Source organism: Ovis aries, chromosome 16, assembly GCF_016772045.2.
Source record: "Ovis aries strain OAR_USU_Benz2616 breed Rambouillet chromosome 16, ARS-UI_Ramb_v3.0, whole genome shotgun sequence".
Lineage (NCBI taxonomy): Eukaryota > Metazoa > Chordata > Mammalia > Artiodactyla > Bovidae > Ovis > Ovis aries.
The window spans coordinates 17101469-17121860 of NC_056069.1; the positions used below are offsets into that span (position 1 = coordinate 17101469).

At 38.6% G+C, this 20392-nt stretch overlaps 1 protein-coding gene across 5 annotated transcripts in view; it reads right to left on the reverse strand.

Annotated features, from left to right (window-relative positions):
• The window catches only part of IPO11 (importin 11), a 189203-nt gene that overhangs the window by 154004 nt on the left and 14807 nt on the right, over positions 1 to 20392 (reverse strand). For 4 of the 5 annotated variants that reach the window (XR_006056504.2, XR_006056503.2, XM_060400403.1 and 1 more), the window contains exons 1-2: positions 11887 to 12025; positions 7492 to 7592 (exon numbers count right to left, since the gene is read on the reverse strand). Coding sequence is in view for 3 of the 5 variants with exons in the window: in XM_060400403.1 (XP_060256386.1) it covers positions 7492 to 7592; positions 11887 to 12024 (239 nt within the window). In the remaining 2 variants the exon portion in view is untranslated. Of the gene's footprint in view, positions 1 to 7491; positions 7593 to 11886; positions 12031 to 20392 lie in introns of those variants that run through there. The other variant, XM_004016947.6, reaches the window with a different exon arrangement.

Sequence of the window (20392 nt, forward strand, 5' to 3'; positions counted from 1 at the left end):
TGCTGTTTGCTTCTACTGATATAAAAGCAGCTGCTGACCAAAACATTTAATGTCTGGCTTTAAAAAAAAAATCTATGAGTAACTGCTAGTCTTACACTGACTTCTTTACAAAATTCTATGTGGAAGAGAGGATCAGAAATAAGAGAATGTTTGGTATGGAAAACTTGTCTAATCAAGTAGTTTAAAATCTTTCGGGACTTCCCTGGTAGTCCAGTGGATAAGGCTCTGTGCTCCCAAAGCAGGGGGCCTGGGTTCGATCCTTGGTGGAACTAAGATGCCAGAGTCTGCAACTGAGTCCATGTGCTCTAGAGCCTACAGTCCGCAACTAGAGAAGCCATGTCTTAAAAGGCTGAACATAACACTAACAATTTTGACTGCAAATGAGGAAGGCAACTAGACAGCAAAAGGACAGAGAAGGCAAAGATCCACTGTATAAGACTGTACATATTTTGAACTGTATGAATGTTTTAATTTAAGATTAAATTTTAAACCCTTCATGTTAAGGTTTTCTATCCTGGCCACGATAAAAGTAGCTTGTATTGAATGAATCACTCCCCAAAAATCAGCTATAAAAGTTGCATACAATTTTTTTTTAATGTTTTAAGGCATCTGTTGAGTTGAAATGTGCCCCACAACCCACCAAAGGTATGTTCAAGTTCTAACCCCAAATACCTGTGAATGTGACCTTATTTGGAAGTAAGGGCTTTGCAGATGCAATCACACTAAAATTAGGTCATACTGGATTAGAGTAGGCCCTAACCCAATGATTGGTGCCATTTACAGGAAGGGAAAATTCTGAACACAGACACAGAAGAGACATCTGAAAATAAGGCTATGTGACAATGAAGACCAAGGCTAGAGTTATATTTGAAGATGAATGCACCTCTCTTGGTAACTGCTGAAAAACTGGCACAAAATCAGTAAAATGTAAAGGATTTGAATAACATAATTAACAAATGTGACCTAACTGATACATATAATAAAACATTACAATCCACAACAGCAAACATACATGCTTTACAAATGCATATAGAACATTTACCAACATACCATATGTTGGGATCATAAAGTAAGACAGCATAGTCCAAAGAATGAAATCATTACAGAAAACAAAAAAAGTCCCACATGTTTGGAAATTAGGTGATATAACCCATGAGTCTCAAAAGAAATCAAAATTTTAAAATATTTTTGACTAAATGGTAATGAAAATAATACATATTGAGGCTTACGAAACTGAACTAAAGTCACGATTATTAAAAAAAAAAAAAGCCTTAATGTTTTAAATGCATATAGAAGAAAAACAGAAAATTACCTAAGCTTCTATTTAAAAAAGCTAGAAAAAGGACAGTAAAATTAAATTCAAAAAAGTACTTAAAAGTACACTAAGCCTGATAAAGTACAATACCTAAAGCAATGACAGACAAATAGGCCAACAGGACAAAGTAGAGAAATCCAAAAACAGACCCCTCCGTGTAAACTGCCTGATAGGTTATAAGGGAATCACTGAAATGCGACAGGGAAAAAAGACATGGTGCTGCCCTACTGCACATCTTTACCTTACACAGAAACGACAGACAGATCAGACACCAAAACCTGAAAAGTGAAACACAGCTTTTAGCAGAAAACATACTTTCATGACTTTGTATTGAGTAAAAACTTTGTAAACAGATCCCAAAAGAATGAATTACAAAAAGAAAGTAGCTAAACTGAACTTAAATCAAAACTAAGTTTCATCAAAAGATACCAGTAAGAAAGTGAACAAGCAAGTCATGAAACAGAAGATATTTTCACTACGCACATTCAACAAAGGACTTCTACCCAAATATATATATTATATATAACCTCTCAGCCACCAGGGAAGCCCTAAATATAAATATGTATATAGATGTGCAAATGGCAGGTCCTTTACAAAAGAGGAGCTCCAAATGACTAGTAAGTACCAGTCCAGTCAGTTTTACAAAAGAGGAGCTCCAAATGACTAGTAAGTACCAGTCCAGCCAGTTTAGTTGCTCAGTCGAGTTTGACTCTTTCTGACCCCATGGACTGCAGTATGCCAGGTTTCCCTGTCAATCGCCAACTCCAGGAGCTTGCTCAAACTCACGTCCATCGAGTCGGTGATGCCATCCAACCATCTCATCCTCTGTTGTCCCCTTCTCCTCCTGCCTTCAATCTTCCCAGCATCAGGGTCTTTTCCAATCAGTTAGTTCTTCACATCAGGTGGCCAAAGTATTCGAGCTTCAGCTTCAATATCAGTCCTTCCAATGAATTTTCAGGACTGACTTCCTTTAAGATTGACTGGTTTGATCTCCTTGGCAGTTCAAGTGACTCTTAAGAGTCTTCTCCAACACCATAGTTCGAAAGCATCAATTCTTTGGCACCCAGCTTTCCTTATAGTCCAACTCTCACACCCATACATGACTACTGGAAAAACTGTAGTTTTGACTAGACGGACCTTTTTAATATGCTGTCTAAGTTTGCCATAGCTTTCCTTCCAAGGAGCAAGCATCTTTTAATTTCATGGCTGCACTCACCATCTGCAGTGATTTTGGAACCCAAGAAAATAGTCTGTCACTGTTTCCATTGTTTCCCCATCTATTTGCCATGAAGTGATGGGACTGGATGCCATGAACTTAGTTTTTTGAATGTTGAGTTTTAAGCCAACTTTTTCACTCTCTTTCACCTTCATCAAAAGACTCTTTAGTTCTCTTCACTTTCTGCCATAAGAGTGGTATCATCTGCATATCTGAGGTTATTGATATTTCTCCTGGCAGTCTTGATTCCAGCTTGTGCTTCATCCAATCCAGCATTTCGTATGATGTACTCTGCATATAAGTTAAATAAGCAGAGTGACAGTATACAGCCTTGACATACTCCTTTCCCAATTTAGAACCAGTCCATTGTTTCATGTCCAGTTCTAACTGTTGTTTCTCAACCTGCATATAGGTTTCTCAGGAAGCAGGTAAGGTAGTCTGGTATTCCCAACTCTTTAAGGATTTTCCAGTTTGTTGTGATCCACAGAGTCAAATTTGGCATAGTCAAGAGAGCAAAAGTAGATGTTTTCCTGGAACTCTCTTGAGACTAGTAAGTATGAAAAAAGTACTCACCATCTATCAGGAAAATGCAAACATTTCCCAGCACACCAGCATGACTAAAATGAAACAAACCAGACCAAGTATGGTGAGAACGTGGAGCAAATGTCAACACTCATGCTACATGAGTAGTGGAAGGGCAAACTGGTAAAAACAGCTTACAAAACTAACTGATAGTATCTAGAAAGTTGAAAGCAAGAGAGTCCAAGATAAATATTTACTTCTGCTTCATTGAATATGCTAAAGCCTTTGACTGTGTGGATCATAACAAATTGTGGAAAATTCTTAAAGAGATGGGAATACCAGATGAGTGTACATGTCTTCTGAGAAATCTGTATGCAGTTCAACATGGAACAATGGACTGGTTCAAAACTGGGAAAAGGAGTACATCAAGGCTATATATTGTCACCCTGCTTATTTAACTTAAATTCAGAGTACATCATGCAAAATGCCAGGCTGGATAAATCACAAGTTGGAATCAAGATCGCTTGGAGAAAAATCAATAATCTCAGATATGCAGATGATACCACTGCAAATTAAAAGACATCTGCTCCTTGGAAGAAAAGCTATCACAAACCTAGACAGCATATTAAAAAGAACAGACATGACTTTGCCAACAAAGGTCTGTATAGTCAAAGCTATGTTTTTCCCAGCAGATGTGTATGGATGTGCAAGCTGCACCACAAAGAAGGCTGAGCACCAAAGAATTGATGCTTTTGAATTATGGTGCTGGAAAAGACTCTTGAGAGTCCCTTGGACTTCAAGGAGACCAAACCAGTCAATCCTAAAGGAAATCAACCCTGAATATTCACTGGAAGGACTGATGCTGATGCTCCAATACTTTGGTCACCTGATGCAAAAGGCCAACTCGTTGAAAAAGACCCTGATGTTGCGAAAGACTGAAGGCAGGAGAAGAGGGCGACAGAGGACGAGATGGTTGGGGGCATCACTGGCTCAGTGGACATAAATGTGAGCAAATTCCAGGAAATAATGGAGGACAGAGGAGCCTGGTGTGCGGCAGTCCATGGGGTCACAAATGGTCAGACATGTCTTAGTGACTGAACAACAACAACCCAAACTGAACATACAGCTGATCACTGTAAATAACAGTAAAATTCAAACTTATATGCAACAAGACATGTAAAAGATTTTTCAAAGAAGCATTATCTTTGACAGTCAAAAACTACACACAACCTTCATACCCATCAACAGCAGAATGGACAGATAATGGTAATATATTCCTACAATGGGATGCTGTACTTCTACATAAAAGAGCAAATTACTGCCACACACAACTACATGGACAAAGCTCATAATTATAACACTGGATACAAGCCAGACACAAGAGAGCATACTATGACTTCCATTTGTATCAAGTTAAGAAACAGGTAAAAACTAATCCAGGGTGAGAAACGGCAGATCTCTGAGGAGGGTGTATACATGACTGTGAAGGGGCAGAAGGGAAGTCTCTGAGGTGCTAGTTCTACCCAGTTCTAAGTGGGAGTTACACAGGTGTGCTACATTACAAACATTCAAAGTGTACCCTTCGTGTGTGCACTTTTTAAGCATATTTTTATTACATTTCAATAAAAGTGTTTTTAAGCTTAACAGTGACTTCTGTAAGATCAGTAAATAAATGAGAAAACAAAGAGTAAAATAAACATGGGGGGATGTGGAACAGGTGAAGGGAGTTAAAAAAAAAAGTAGAAACTTTCAGTTATAATGTAAAACAAGTCATGGGGATATGATGTACAGCTTGGCAACTACAGTTAATAATACTGCACTGCGTATATGCAAGTTGCTAAAAGAGTAAATCTTAAAATTCATCACAAGAAAAAAAAAAACCTCTCTCTGCGTGGTGACTTCCTGATGGCTCAGCAGGTAAAGACTCTGCCTGCAATGCAGGAGACACAGGAGACACAGCCTCCATTCCTGGGTCGGGAAGATCCCTTGGAAAAGGAAATGGCAATCCATGCCAGTACTTTTGCCTGGAAAATCCCATGGACAGAGGAGGCTTATGAGCGATAGTCCAAAGAGTCTGACACAACTGACCCAAGAGCACAGCAGCACATGAATGGAGACAGAAGTAAACTACTTACAGTGGTGATCATTCCACAATACAGACACATTCTGAATCATGTAATATATTGGAAACTCATATTATGTTATATGTCAATTGAACCTCAATTTAAAATAATACGTATCTAGGCAAAAGGAGTCAAAGTCCAATGCAAGTCTATGCTTTTCCATTAAAAATTATCCCCCTAATCTTTTTATAATGCTGCTGAACTTTCCAATTTTAATAGCTTCCTTCTGTCAATCAAATCCCTGAAAACAATGCTTTTCCTTAAAGTGTTTTGATTCAAGCTTGAAATTCAAGTTTACTTCTATGCCAAGAAGGCAGGTTCAACAGTTTTCATGGTTCTCATAATTAAAATTCAGAGTATAATGTAACGATTAGTTACCAAAGCAGAGAAGAGACCATGGAAAAAAATACATACACCTGGTAAAAAAAACAAGCCCTTAACCTGAGAAATCTCATGACTTTAGCAATTTTCCCATAATACTTAGCATACACCTTCAACTTCGTGCATGTTTTCATTAGATGAATCCAGAATGTATTCCAACCAGAAACTGGATAGTATCTAATTAATTAGGACCCAGTTAAAGTTGCATTTTATGTAGTAATGATAAAGCTTAATCATTCTGTGAAAATACTAGTAAGAATAGAAACTATAAGACGGCACTTTGATGAGAACTTTTTTTTTTAAGAGTCTTAAGTTCAAATATGAGCTCAATAACAAATCTTTCGTCCTTTGTTTACATTTTTAACATCTTTACTGCCTAAGTACATTCATCTCCTTTCCAGTTTGGATCTCAATATTATCACTAACAGCTTGGGATTTAACTACCTAATCAAAATGTAAACTAAATTCCAGTTTCTAATTCTTTACATGAAAGTACAATCTGAAATATTTAATCATAATTTACTCTCCCATTCAAGAGAGAGTCATTTATTCTTCATATAACTTGTAAAACAAAATTAATTTTAGGAGACACATAAAAATAGAAACATGTCGCTGCGTTGTTTCTTACAACTCAACAAAATATACTTTCTCATCACTAAACATCCCATTTCTCTCAAAATTATGAATTAATTTTAAAATAAGAAAAAGATTTGATTATTATAACATCCTAACTGTAGCCTTTAAAAATCTAGTTACTTCCAGCATGATCCAGGAGCATATTTTACAGCCCACTTTGAGGCCCTCTATATTTTTAACAAGGGCCTATGAACATACAAACTACAGAGCCGCAGTACCATCTACTGGAGAATAAAGACTATGTTACTTCTTTGGCAAAGTTTTCTACTTTTTTAACTGGAGAATAACTGCTCTACAATCTTGCAGTGGTCTCTGCTGTAAATCAATGAGAATCAGTCATAATTATATATGTATATATCCCCCTCCTCTTCAGGCTGCCCCAGTAGCTCAGCAGAGAAGAATCCACCTGCAATGCAGGAGACGCAGGTTCAATCCCTGGGTCAGGGAAGATCCCCTGGAGAAGAAAACAGCAACCCACTCCAATGTTCCTGCCTGGAGAACCCCATGGAAAGAGGAGTCTTGCGGGCTACAGCCCATGGGGTCACCAAGAGTCAGACACAACTTAGTGATTAAACAACAACAAACTCCCTCTTGAGCCTCTTTCCCCCAAACCAAAGCTTACTATTTTCTATCAAATTCCTGTCCTGTCTATACTGCCTTTCCATCAATCATACAACATGCAATTAACTATTACAATAAATTCTTTCACTTAACCACCTACCAAGTAGTTACAACTGAAACTGATATCACAAATATCGATTTCTCCCACAGAGGCAATTATGCATAAAGCCAGACAATTAACATCAGCTGGCTCAGAGATGACCTGGAAGTTCCTTCTCAACGACGTTTTCCAGAATGCTAGCCTTGTACTTTCTTTAAAAAGAAGGTGAGGGGGGCATTTTTTCAAACATGCTTCAGCGTTCATTGTGTGCCCATAAAATTAAAGATCCTTGGAAACAGAAGGCCAACGAGAAGTCCACATATCCTATGCCCAAAGGGGGGAAACTCTCAGAGAAAAGCAGTAAGACAACTAGTGATCTGTAATTAACCATGTAAAACGTATTTCTTCTTCAGTCGTTAACACACCTTTTTTTCATTTAAATAGCGAACAAATCACAAATGTGCATAGCTCAGGGAGCATATAAATCTCTGTACTGTTCCCGTTTCAGTGTATGTGCTACTGAAGAAAGCACAAATGAATTCTCTTATATACAGAGTGAAGGTTAACGGGTGACAGTCTTAGACCTCCTTGAATGTGAAAAGGACGAGCTCGAGAGGGGAAAAGAGATGGAACTTACTGAGGTGCTACACGTCTCCAGTAGCGATCAATTCCATTTTTAAAATACAACACAGCAAGCCACCTTACATTTATATCCAGAGTGTGGTTTGTGAAAATATTCTGTAAATAAAAAACAAAGCATCAGAATGAACATGTAATAAGTTAAATGTATAGTTAATATATCACGATAAAGTACAGATAGATTTTTCAGACACAGAAATACAAATATCATATAATATAGCTTCTGTGTTCGAGCTCAGTCATGTCCAACTCTCTGCGACTCCATGGACTATAGCCCACCAGGCTCCTCTGTCCGTGGAATTTTCCAGGCAAGAATGCTGGAGTGGGCTGCAGCACTTCCTTCCCCATGATACAGCTTATATGTAGAATCTAACAAAAGGGTATAAATAAACTTATTTACAAAAGTGGAGTCACAGATGTAGAAAACAAACGTATGGTTACCAGGGGAAGGATAAATTGGGAGATTGGGACTGACATATACACGTGACTATACAGGAAACAGACAGTAAGAACCTGCCGTATAGCACAGCCAACTGGACCCGATATTCTGTAACGGCCTATACAAGAAAAGACTCTTAAAAAAAAAGAGTGGATCTATGTACATGAGCAACATTCCCTCTGCTGTACTGAAATCATCACACACGGTGAATCAACGATGCTACTGTTGTTTGTTGTTTAGTCACTAAGTCATCGCCATTTCCTACTCCAGGGGATCTTCCGAACCCAGGGATAGAACCCTTGTCTCTTATATCTCCTGCACTGGCAGATGGATTCTTTACCACTGCGCCACCATCAACTATACTTCAATAAAATTTTAAAAAAAAATTTAAGTATGGATAGATTTGTAATTAAATATTTCACTTAAATTTCATCATCACACATATATTGTTATTTTCTCAGTATCTATAGCTCCACAATTCATGTGAGAAAGCATATCTGCTTAGGACTATGTTAATTATGTAAGCTGAGTAATGGCTACGTACAGAGTCATTTCATTATTCTACTTTTAGGTATATTTTAAAGTTTTCCTAATAAAAAATTAAACTTGAAACAACAAACCTAATTATACAGTAAAATCTACCCACATGAAACTAAAATAAACACCTTTAGGACTTCCCTGGTGCTACAGTGGGTAAGAATCTACCTGCCAATGCAGGAGACCTGGGTTTGATCCCTTGCCCAGGAAGATCCCATATCCACATACCACAGAGGAGCTAAGCCCATGCACCAAAACCACTGAAGCCCACATGCCCTACAGCCCTCGAGTCTGCGTGCTGCAGCTGCTGAAATCCCATGTACACAGAGCAACAAGAAAAGCCACCACGATGAGAGGGCCCGCAGCTGGAGAGTAGCCTCCACTCTCCACAGCTAGAGAAAGCCTTCGGGCGGCAACAAAGACCCAGCACAACCAAAAAATAATTTTTTTAATTATATAAGTAAAATAAACATAGCTAAATCTAGAAAGAAAAAGTAGACCCAACAGAATGAACTAAATAATTGCAAAGTATCCTCCTTATCAAAGCAATTATGCTTACAAACAAGTTAGATAACAAAATATTTTCAAGTATTAGAAAAGCGGAAGTGCTGTGAATAATTTCAAATCAAAGTTAACCATTACTCAAAAAATTTACTCACCATGTTAATCCAAATACAGGCAATTCCTGCCTTGTACCATCATGAGACAGTGTAAAAATGACTGTGCAAGCTAAACCATGCAACATGACCTTGAAATCAAAATTACAACTGTTATGTGACCTTTAAAATTTATTAAAACTGCTACCAAAAATTTGTAATAATTATAAAGGTATATGAAATAAGAAGAGTAAAACTAATATTTAGAGTATAATTTGAAATATCACAAACAATGAGAATTAAAGTGTATTTTATTGCTTTCTAGGAAAATCCCTGGCGGTCCAGTGCTTAAGACTCCATGCTTCCACTGCAGGGAGCATAGGTTTGACCCCTGGTTGGGGAATTAAGACCCTGCATGCATAATAATAAAATTTTTAGTGTTGCTAGAATAGTGGGTAGATGGGACAAATAGGAATTGTAGGGATATGTTAACTAAAACTGTACAACAATTCAGACCTAAAACAACTCAAATCCCTAGAACTGACCTCTTAAACACAACTTTGTGTGGGAAAACCTCAAAGTCAAAAATAATGATGTGGAAGTATGTCTTTCACTGTATTAAAAAAAATTAATATGTTAAGTATTAAAATCAGGTGCATACCAAAAACAGTTACAGAGACAGTTGGGTAATGTCTATTTATTCCTTAAGACCTGTGACAACTGAGGCAGAGTCCCTCTTTGGGTGTCCTTGCAAAAGAAAGCATAGGTTCTCTCACCACATTAATTGTAAGACTAATTAATTAATTGCATTAGCTCTTACCCTTAACATGCCTACCTTCCACACTAGACTGAGTTGTGTCTTATGAGTGGAGTCTAGCACAGAGCCTGACAAAGCAGAAACTTCATAAATAGCTATTGAGCAAATGAGTGAATGAATGAAAGTAATGTGGGAATATTGCGGAAGCTGGTAGATCTCAACTTAACTCAGCTATACCAAGGAACCAAGAAAAGTCAAGCTGCAGGTGTCAATACAAGTAAATATATACTAAATAAATATACTGGATAACCAGGTTGGAATACACACCTGAGATCAGGTACACAAATTTAGGAATCTCCAGACTACTCTGGATGGCTAAGGCTCAAACAGAACCAATGTACCAGAACAGTGAGAATAGGGAAAAAGAAAGAAATAACTTACATTCAGCAGTTTTAAAATCTATTATTATCTATACTCCATCTAAAAGAAACTTTACTATCCCTCTAAGAAGAAAAGTAAACCTAATAAAAATAAAAACAAACAGGTCTATGCACTTAATATTTATAATTCATACATTACACAGAAAGTATCAAGCAAGTCTATTGGTTCTCCCAAAGTCAAGCAGTAATTAAAGTAAGAAATTCCAGAGGTCTTTTATATTTTGGTCTGAAAAAACACAAGGCTAATTACAAAGCATGCTCGTTTAAGTAAGCACATGAAGAGTAAAAATACAGGATTCTCTAAAGATTTGCATACTATGCCCCAGATTTATAAACACAATGCTGGGATGATCTATGAGAAGAAGACACTTTCTTCAGCCTCTTTAGAAATTACTCTGGTTTTCATCTCTGTGTTACTGCGCCAAAGAGATAATTTTCTAATGTTATATTAAGAATATCCAGTATGACTTCAGATACTTAATTTCCCTTCCAGGCATGACTAGTGTATCTTCTCAAATGTAACAACTCAAAACTTTTCAATCATGAAGTCAAAATATGTATGTAATGCCACAGTTTTCTATTTTACAAGATAAAGTAAACTGTTCTGCTCTGAATTTTTGACCCAGTCACAAATAGTGAATCAGTTTTTGATTCAATTTGTAGCCTCCTTGCCATGGTCAGAAACTAAATCTGAAACACCAATCAGAGTTCTCAAATTTTCAGAAGAAAAAGAATAAGAGAGGCCTTCAATACAAAAAGACATCTTTTCATTCTGGTAATGAGAAAACAATTTTGATTAATTATCCAAAAGCTTTAAACTCCCAGAAAGATTTAAAGCACTGTTAATTATTATACTATTTCCCATAATATCCAGGGGGAAAAAATCAGATGTTAAGAAAATAATTGTTAGATGGGGGAAAAGAAAATGTTTTAAAGTGAGCATGGCAGACCTGACTCATGCAGCTGTGGGGAGACCTCTGATGAAGAATTCTGACAATGTAAATTAACTGGGGCAAGGATAAGGATGAAGACAAAACATCAAAGTGTACCACGTATAGTCTTCATTCAAGTCAGCATTAAAACATTAAAATAGATTATCAGCACAGTGCTGCCTGCTGAGCAGATTCTACTGGTAAGTCCCCTATATACAGACCAGTTCTGTTCTGAGAGACTGTTCTTAAGTTCAATTTGCTCCTGAGTTCAACAAAGTTAGCCAAGGTACCCAACTAACAGAATTAGCTATATAGTACTATAAGAGGTTTATAATACTTCTCACACGAATAATATGCACATAATTTTTTTAAGTCTTACAGTCCAGTCCCTTGAAAAGCACAGTAGTAAGTATAACAGGTGACATACAGACAGGGGCTGGCACACAAGTTCGCAAGTTGACGGTTCATATGTAGGAGACTTACTGTACCCTGAGGGGTTATTTATCAACCATCAACAAACATTTCGTAAACATCCTCAAGAGCCACACCCTGAATTAACATGTGGCAGGAGGGATGGCAGCCAAATCTCTGGATCAGTTTCACTAGATTAAATTTAATTTAATTTAGAACAATTAAAATAATAGTACTTCATTCTATCAAAAGTAATAGTAAACTCTTTTAGAACCACTTACCAGCAACACTGAATAGAAACCCGGCTGCGTCTCCCACTGTTTCAGCTGCTCTTCAGCGGGTTTTAACACAGCAGTGTCCTGACTGGTGGCCTGCGTTAAGACCTGAAGAACAACAGTACTGGCGCTATTGAGATCCATGGAAACCTGGAAACGACACGTTAACATACCTGAATGTACGTTACACAAAAAAAAAATTAACAGTAACAAAAATGGAGAAAAGGCCTCAATGTTCTGGATTGCTCCCATACTTCAATCATTTACCTACTCTTTCAAGTTTCTGCTTGATTTCTCTTTCATGTACCACCCATACTCTTATTTAAAACCCCATAAGTCAAATTGCCTTTGCTTAAACCAATTTATTAAGAAAATGCCATTTTATTATCCCATAAATACAAGGCAGTAAGTTGGAAGGGGGAGGGGCAATGACAAACAAACATCAAAGCTACTAAATTCTGGTTAAATAACACTGCCTGCTCAAGACTCTAATTATTTTGTTTCTTTTTCAAGATAAGCATTATAAAATCTATAAAAGTATTAACCATTTTATCCTTAAGAAGACCAGAAGGAAGAGAACTGCAAAAAGAACGCTTTGACTGATTGCTAAGTACCTCATGCTATCATCTCAGGTGCCTCCAGTAATATGTATCTAAAATTTTTTTTAATATACAAGACAAACACATATCCAAGAAATATTGTGTTGGGGGAGGGGAGGGGGGCAAGAGAACCTAAACCAACAAAATATAAACCTTAAGTTAAAAAAAGGTTGGATCACCTAATCCTTCAATAAAATTTTTTATAGAAGTTTAGTTAATGAATGTACAATGTTGTGTTAGTTTTAAGTATACACCAGAGTGATTTTGTTATTATAATGTCTGAAACCATCCTAAAAACACATAAGGAATTTACTGAATTCTCTAGGATTCTGTTTCTAATCATCCCAATACTGTTTGTTGGGAAAGCATATGTAGTTGTTCACAATTCACATATACAACGTATGCAGAACTACAGCTGAAAACCAGGCCTTCCTTGGTGGCCCAGTGGCCAAGACGTCCTGACAGACTCCGTGCTTCCACTTCAGGAAACTCGGGTGTGACCCGAGTGTGACCTGGTTGGGTAACTAAGACCCCACATGCTGCAGAGCATGGCCAAAAACCCTTTTTAAAAACTTTTTTTAAAAAAACCTGAAAACTAAACGTTGATAGAAAATAGTTCTTGGTACAGAGGTGACTGGGAATTAGCTTTGTGATAGCAATTGCCTAAAACTGAAGAATGTTCCAGATAGTAAAAGTCTAAGTCACTAACCCAGAGTCAAAAGCAAATTGCTTCCTTTGTTAAGAGTTGTAATTAAATTCCAATGACTCGAGAAAAGGGAAGGTCCCAAAAATTTGATTCTACAAGAAATCTGACCCAAAGTATTATAACTTTTAAGGAAATTAATCATTTTGAAGCCTTTGTGAATTAAGAAGGGCCAGGGTATCAGACAAATATTACCAATTAGCAATGGAGTTGGACTAAGGTTATAAATTAGTAGTCTCTTCTTGTCTCTATCTTAGAACTGACTAGGGTGGTTCCTTGTAAACATATATTACCTCCCTCACTAATTAGGAGTTTTTTGGGTTTTTTTTAACTTTCTTGGTGATTCAGTTATTTTATATATATATATATATATATATATATGTCATATATATACTTTTTCAGATTCGTTTCCATCATGGGAGCTTCTTGAATAAGTTTCTGTGTTTCATTATCACTTGAAAATAAGCAAATGGATTTTCACTCAATTTACAGGGTTTCTTGGTAATGTATAATTTCAAAAATAGGCTACGAAAGAGAGACTCACTTTATGGAGGCCCAAGAAGATACTTTAAAGAGATAGGCAGGGCCTCCCTGGTAGTCCAGTGGGTAAGAATCCCCCTGCCGATGCAGGGGACATGGGTTCGATCCCTCGTCCGGGCAGACTCCACGTGCTGTGGAGCAACCGCTGAGCCTGTGCTCTGGAGCCCACGCACCACAACTACGGAGTCCTCATGCCATGACTGAGAACATATGCTGCCCACGCGCTGCAGCTAATGAAGCTCAGGCACCGAGAGCCCGTTCTTCACAAGAGAAGCCTCCGCAGTGAGAAGCCTGCGGAGCCACACCTAGAGAAAGCCCGCGCAAAGCAATGAAGATCCTGGGCAGCCAAAAATACTTATTTAATTAGTTAAAATGTTAAAATAAAAATAAAATAAAGACAACGGCAATACACCTTTCTACTTAGTTGAAATACAATGCAAGTCACAAAGCAAGCCGTATGTAATTTTTACCTTTTCCAGTAGACACATTAAGAAGCAGAAACACATGAAATTAGTTTTATTATATAATATTTAACTCAATATATCCAGAATGTTCTCATTTCAATATTTTGAAAATACTAATAATGAGATATTTTACATCTTTTATACTAAATCTTCAAAATCCTGTGCATATTTTATACTTAAGGTACATCTCATTTCAAAGTAACCCAGTTTCAAGTACTCAACAGCCACATGTGGCTAGTGGCTACCATAATAGCACAGCTCTAGAAAAACCCACTCAAAGTGGCACCAATCAAGGACTGGCAACACCAGCATCATCTCACAGAAACACAAACTCTCAATCTTCTCTCCAAATCTAGCAAATGAAAACAGGGGCTGGCGGCAGGAGGCACTGGGGCAAAGAGCTGTGCTTTAAGAAGTCCTCTAGGTAAGTCCTAATAATTGTCAAAGTTCAAGAAGCACAACTTTTAGAACATCTAAAGCTGAGGTACATCTGAAAGCTCAGCTCTACTGCTAATGCAGTGGATGACAAAACATACAAGAGCTTCCATTATAATTCCTGAAAGAGAAGGCAGACCAGCACTGACCTGCAGCTCTCACAGGGAACTATCTACAGGATGAAGAGCAGGAATTCACTGATTCTCCCCCAAGCAAAATATAATAATAATAAAGGTTTGTTGTTTTTTTTTTTTTTTAAAAAAGCCAGTATCTGAGCATATATTACATGCCAAGCACTGCAGTAAGTGCTTTACTTATTTATTCCTATTAATTATTCTATGTGGTAGATACTATTATCACCATATGTTAGGTAGGAAACTAAAGGATCAGAGACCTTAGCTTGCCAAGGCCACGTCTACCAAGTGGCAGTCCCTGGACCTGAATACCAAAGCCACTGCTCTTAATCAATATCTAATACTGACTTTCATGAGTGACGGAACAGACTAAGCCATCTGAGGTCCATGGGCCCAACAAGACACACAATATTTAGTGGGTGGATACTTGATGAATTAACAAAAGTGATCAATTCTGAACAATAAAGGACTTCACACTGAACCACACTGAAGCTAATTAACTGATTTATTCAACGAAATTACTGAAAGCCTTTTGTGTACCAGGCATTGTTCCAGGTGCTGAGAATACAGCCATGAACAACACTGTGTCCCTGACTTCATGCAGTTAACATTCTAGTGGAAGAAGATAGTTTTAAGAGGTGATAGGAGGTAGATAATAAAATAACAAAATAAAAATAAATAAATAAAAGAAAATAAGATAATGTTAAAGATGGACTCTGACTGTGTTACTTTAGACTGAGTATTCTGAGAAGTCTTCTCTAGTGACATTTACAAGAGACATGAGAATGACAAGAGAGACCCAGCCAGGCAAACATCTGAAAGCAGAGATCGGGACACGGGAAACAACTGCAACAAGGTTTTAGTATTATAAACAAACCTAAGAAAGCCAGTATAGTTGACATTTAATGAGAAGAGGGGAAAGCGGTACTAGATAAGATGGAGAAATAGGCAGGAACAGATCATGTGAAGACTTTGTAGGGGAAAAACTGAAGTGTCTGGGCTTTAGTACACGTGCCAAAAAAAAAGCCCCTAGAAGACAGGAAGAACATGTGAATATAATAATAGAGAAAGGCTCCACCAGAACTCATCCCTACTCCAACCCTGAAAAGAAAGAAAAATACCATGTCTCTGCTTTGGGCTACTACTAGAAAAATAAAATCATTGATCACTGCCAACCCCCAGAGCAATTTATACCTAGAACAAAGCTTATGCAGAGCACTCACACACACACACACACACACACACACACACACACACACACACACACATATACACACCTTCACACTTTACACTTCTCTGGACCTTCATGACAAAGCAATCCTTAAGTCTATGTACTCTAATCTTTATGCCCCACTTACCCTCACCATTTGGGCTTCCCTGGTGGATCAGTGGTAAAAGGAATCCACCTGCCAATACAGGAGACATGAGTTCTATCCCTGGGTTGGGAAGATCCCCTGGAGAAGGAAACAGCTACCCACTACAGTATTCTTGCCTGGGAAATCCTGTGGACAGAGGAGCCTGGTGGGCTACAGTCCATAGAGTTGCAAAAGAGTTGGACGCGCCTCAGCAGCTCTACAACAACCACCCTCATGATTCATCTGGTCCAATGTAAATGACAGAATCCCTACCTCCCCACCAGCACCCTGCTCCATCCGGGTCCTCCACGGAAGTATATGCCCTGTCCTCTCCTCCTCTCACTTTTGATCCTTGTTTCCAAGAGGCCCATTTCAGTCTGAGAGGGAGAGCTCAGCTTACATATATTTGGAGAACCAATGCTGTGCCAAGTACTGAAATAGCTGTTAAGAATTGAAAAGGGTCTTTTCCCAAAAATATGAAGAATGATGAGGTGGGAGGAAGAGAGAATTATAGAAACAAACTATGAAAATACGTTTCTAGAATACCAGTTGGAATCCAGAGTACATTTCTCCCACAAAAACAATATTATGAGTGGTTTATCTAATGCGTAAAAAGGTTTTTTGGTCTGAGAAACAAATCATCATTTGTAACTTCTACTGGAAATATTTCCAAGTACTAATTAACTTACAAGGGAAGCTTTAGGCAGCAATCAGTTCCTGAATTGCAGATTAAGTATATCCTCAAAAATTAACAATTCAGCAATGACAGACCCATCATAATGGATTATTTAAAATGCCACATTACTATAGCATATTAAATTTTTTAAAGATCCTATACCAAACCAATAAAAAGCAAATGTGGCATATGTATTAGTATCATTGTTTCATAGAGGAAGAATTTACAGCTATCAAGAGAGTTGCCCAGGATCACTGCAGAAAACTAGTACACAGCAGAGCGAGGCCTGATATCAAAGTTCTGGAAACTCAGCTCTTCCTACTGAATCATAAAACGGCCTCACCACACCCCCCTGCTCCCGAACACCTAGAAACACACCACGCACTCCCATAACAGGTTCCTGGAGAAAAGGACTCCTGAATCCGTCAGAAATCTGAAAGTGTTAGGGGAAGCACACTGATTGAAACTGCCCCTCCGGCCAGGTACCATAGTAACTATTTGCATGAGTTGTTTTAGGACAGGAGGGCCTGGTGAGGAACAGGGAACTAACAAGCCTCCACCAACCAGAAGAGTTCGGGAAAGGTCAAAAGGAGACATCACCTGTCCGACCACCTCCCAGAATCTTTCTCTCTGGCATCCATCTTGGCTGAACAAGGCGTGCACCACCAGGAAGGACTCTGAGTCAGAATGATTTGCTAAGGACAACCCGGAAACTAATCCCATCACCATAAAACCTGCAAGCCATGTGGCAGAGCAGTTCTCCTGGGTTCCCTTACCCTACTGCTCTCCACCCGGGTGCCCTTTCCCAATAAAATCTCTTGATTTGTCAGCACGTGTCTCCTCGGACAATTCATTTCCAAGTGTTAGACAAGAGCCCAGTTTTGGGCTCTGGAAGGGGTCCCCCTTCCTGCAACAAAAGGACTACATTTTCTGTGTTAAGTATTTATGCGGTACTCAGTTGTGGAGTTGGAGAAGGCAATGGCACCCGACTCCAGTACTCCTGCCTGGAAAACCCCATGAACAGAGGAGCCTGGTGGGCTGCAGTTCATGGGGTTATGAAGAGTCGGACAGGACTGAGCGACTTCACTTTCACTTTTCACTTGCATGCCTTGGAGAAGGAAATGGCAACCCACTCCAGTGTTCTTGCCTGGAGAATCCCAGGGATGGGGGAGCCTGGTGGGCTGCCGTCTATGGGGTCACAGAGTTGGGCACGACTAAAGCGACTTAGCAGCAGCAGCAGCAGTTGTGGAGTTCTCTTGAAAGGACAACAATGGCAACAAAGAATGGAGAGAGAAATATACTGAGTCATTCAACTGTAACAGTGATGAGGTAAACTTCATTTAGAATAAAAGGCAGATGACTACTGACGACTAGCAGTCAGTTTGAAGGACAGCACACCTGGAAACTAACCTCCAACATCTTTCTTTTGGAACTAGCATGCAGAAATACAATAGCGCTGCTACTGTTATCTGCACATGGCAGTTGAGGCAGACATTAAAACTAGTCTCCAAAAAAACTGGAGACCTGAGACTGACAAAGAAAGAGAAGGAAGAAGAAAAGGAGAAGGGGTAAGGAATGAGAAAAGAAGGGGGACGGGGCAGAGGGCAGAGGGCAGGAGGAGAGGCAGAGACAGACACAGACTAACTGATAAGACCAGCCAGCAGGACACTTCCCAAAGGACCCAACAGGATCTTCAGGGCAAGACAGGATCATCAAAAGGGAGGCCTGAAGGCCAGAGAAGCTAGTCTCTCACAGCGCAGGTGCTGTTACAGGTCTGTGTGTGGTGAGAGAAACCCCACACCTATGTTAAAACCAGGTATCCTTTGCCCTTCAGTGTTCCTATTAATTACCAAGGCCCTGGGGACAACGAAGCAAACAGAAAGACTAAATTTGCCTAGGTTTTCTAATTAATCATGCATACACTGAGGTTGTTTTGATTTTCATTATTTTGAATAGTTTGAAAATCATAAGCAAGAGGAAACACTCCTTATGAGCATTTTATAAGCTCTTAACTATACTACCGAAGAGAATTATTCAAAATCTAAATGCATACTCCTTTTTTCCCCTAAGAACAATACGAAGAAAGGAGAAGGTGAAAATTAAAAGGGCAAGTCGCCCTTCTCACTATTTCACAAGTCATTCAGTTCAATTTATTCATTACTGGAACTCTAATACTCTTCGATGCTATTAAAGTCTAAATAATCTAGCGATATATGACCAAGGGCCTAAAACACTCAGACCTTCTAAGTGGGCTTTCTAAGCTTGAGTCTGTAAGGTATTTTCCCAATTCTGGAAAAATCCAAGGTCCAAAGATAACACATATGTGCCTACAGTTGAAAACAAACTAATTTTCATTAAAAGAAATAAATACAGAAAACCCAATACCTCTGCCTGTCACCAAAAAACAGAATTCTCAGGCCTGCATCATCTTTAATTCCAGTCAAGACAATTTTTTAGCCTACTACATTACCTGTGTTTATCCTTAGTTTTAGGACATTCCACGCAAATAATAAACCCACCCCATTATTAAAAGTTAAAGCCATGAGTAAGTAAACTGAGAAAAAGAAGGCGTAAGATTATAAGAGAAGTTTTCAGGATGGGGAACACGAGTATACCTGTGGTGGATTCATGTTGATGTATGGCAAAACCAATAAAATATTGTAAAGTAATTAACCTCCAATTAAAATAAATAAATTTATATTTTTTTAAAAAATAGAGAGAAGTTGAAGGAAAAAGAATTTCAAAATCAAAAATGTTCCCCCAGTGATATAATTTATTCAGGCATGGATCAATATGGATGCTAAAACCATTAAGTGAAAGAAGAGCTGTTGGGGAACAGGATATTCCCAGTGTGTCTAAGTATCATCCCACAGATTGCTTGCTAAATGCAATGAAGAAATAAACCTTTAAAATGAAGGGATCTGTCAGTCACCAGATCAACCAAGAAAGCAAATTTACTACAGTATCACCAACAGCTGCACAACTTGAGCTAAGTGCCTTCTAAGGTGATGCAAAAGGAAGTATATAACCTCATCTCTGAAATACCAAAAATGATCGGCAACAATCTAATCAGCACTCTAGCTTCCATGTCCAGTTTAAAAGAAAGAAAGGAGGACTTCCCTGGTGGTCCAAGTGGTTAAGAATCCGCCTGCCAAAGCAGGGGACATGGATTCGATCCCTTGTCCAGGAAGGTCCCACAAGCTTCAGGGCAGCCAAGCCTGTGCACCGAGATCACTGAGCCCGCGTGCTTCAACTCCTGAAGCCTGCGCACTTAAGCTGGTGCTCCATAAGGGAGGCCACATCGCACTGAGGAGCCTGTGCGCGGCAATGAAGTGTAGCCCTCACCTGCTGCAACTGGAGAGAGCCCACGTGTAGCTATGAAGACCCAGCACAGCCAAAAACAAATAAGTAAATAGTTAAAAAAGAAAGAAAGAAAAGAACACTTCAGGAACGATGGCATGAACAGCTCCATCGATCCTCTCCTCAGTTAAACAACCGTAACTGATAAAAGTTACAAAAAGGAACCATTTTCAGTCTCTAGAAAGTATGTCTATGGACACACAGCAAACGGAGCATTTACACAAGAAATACTGCTAAATTTTGGTA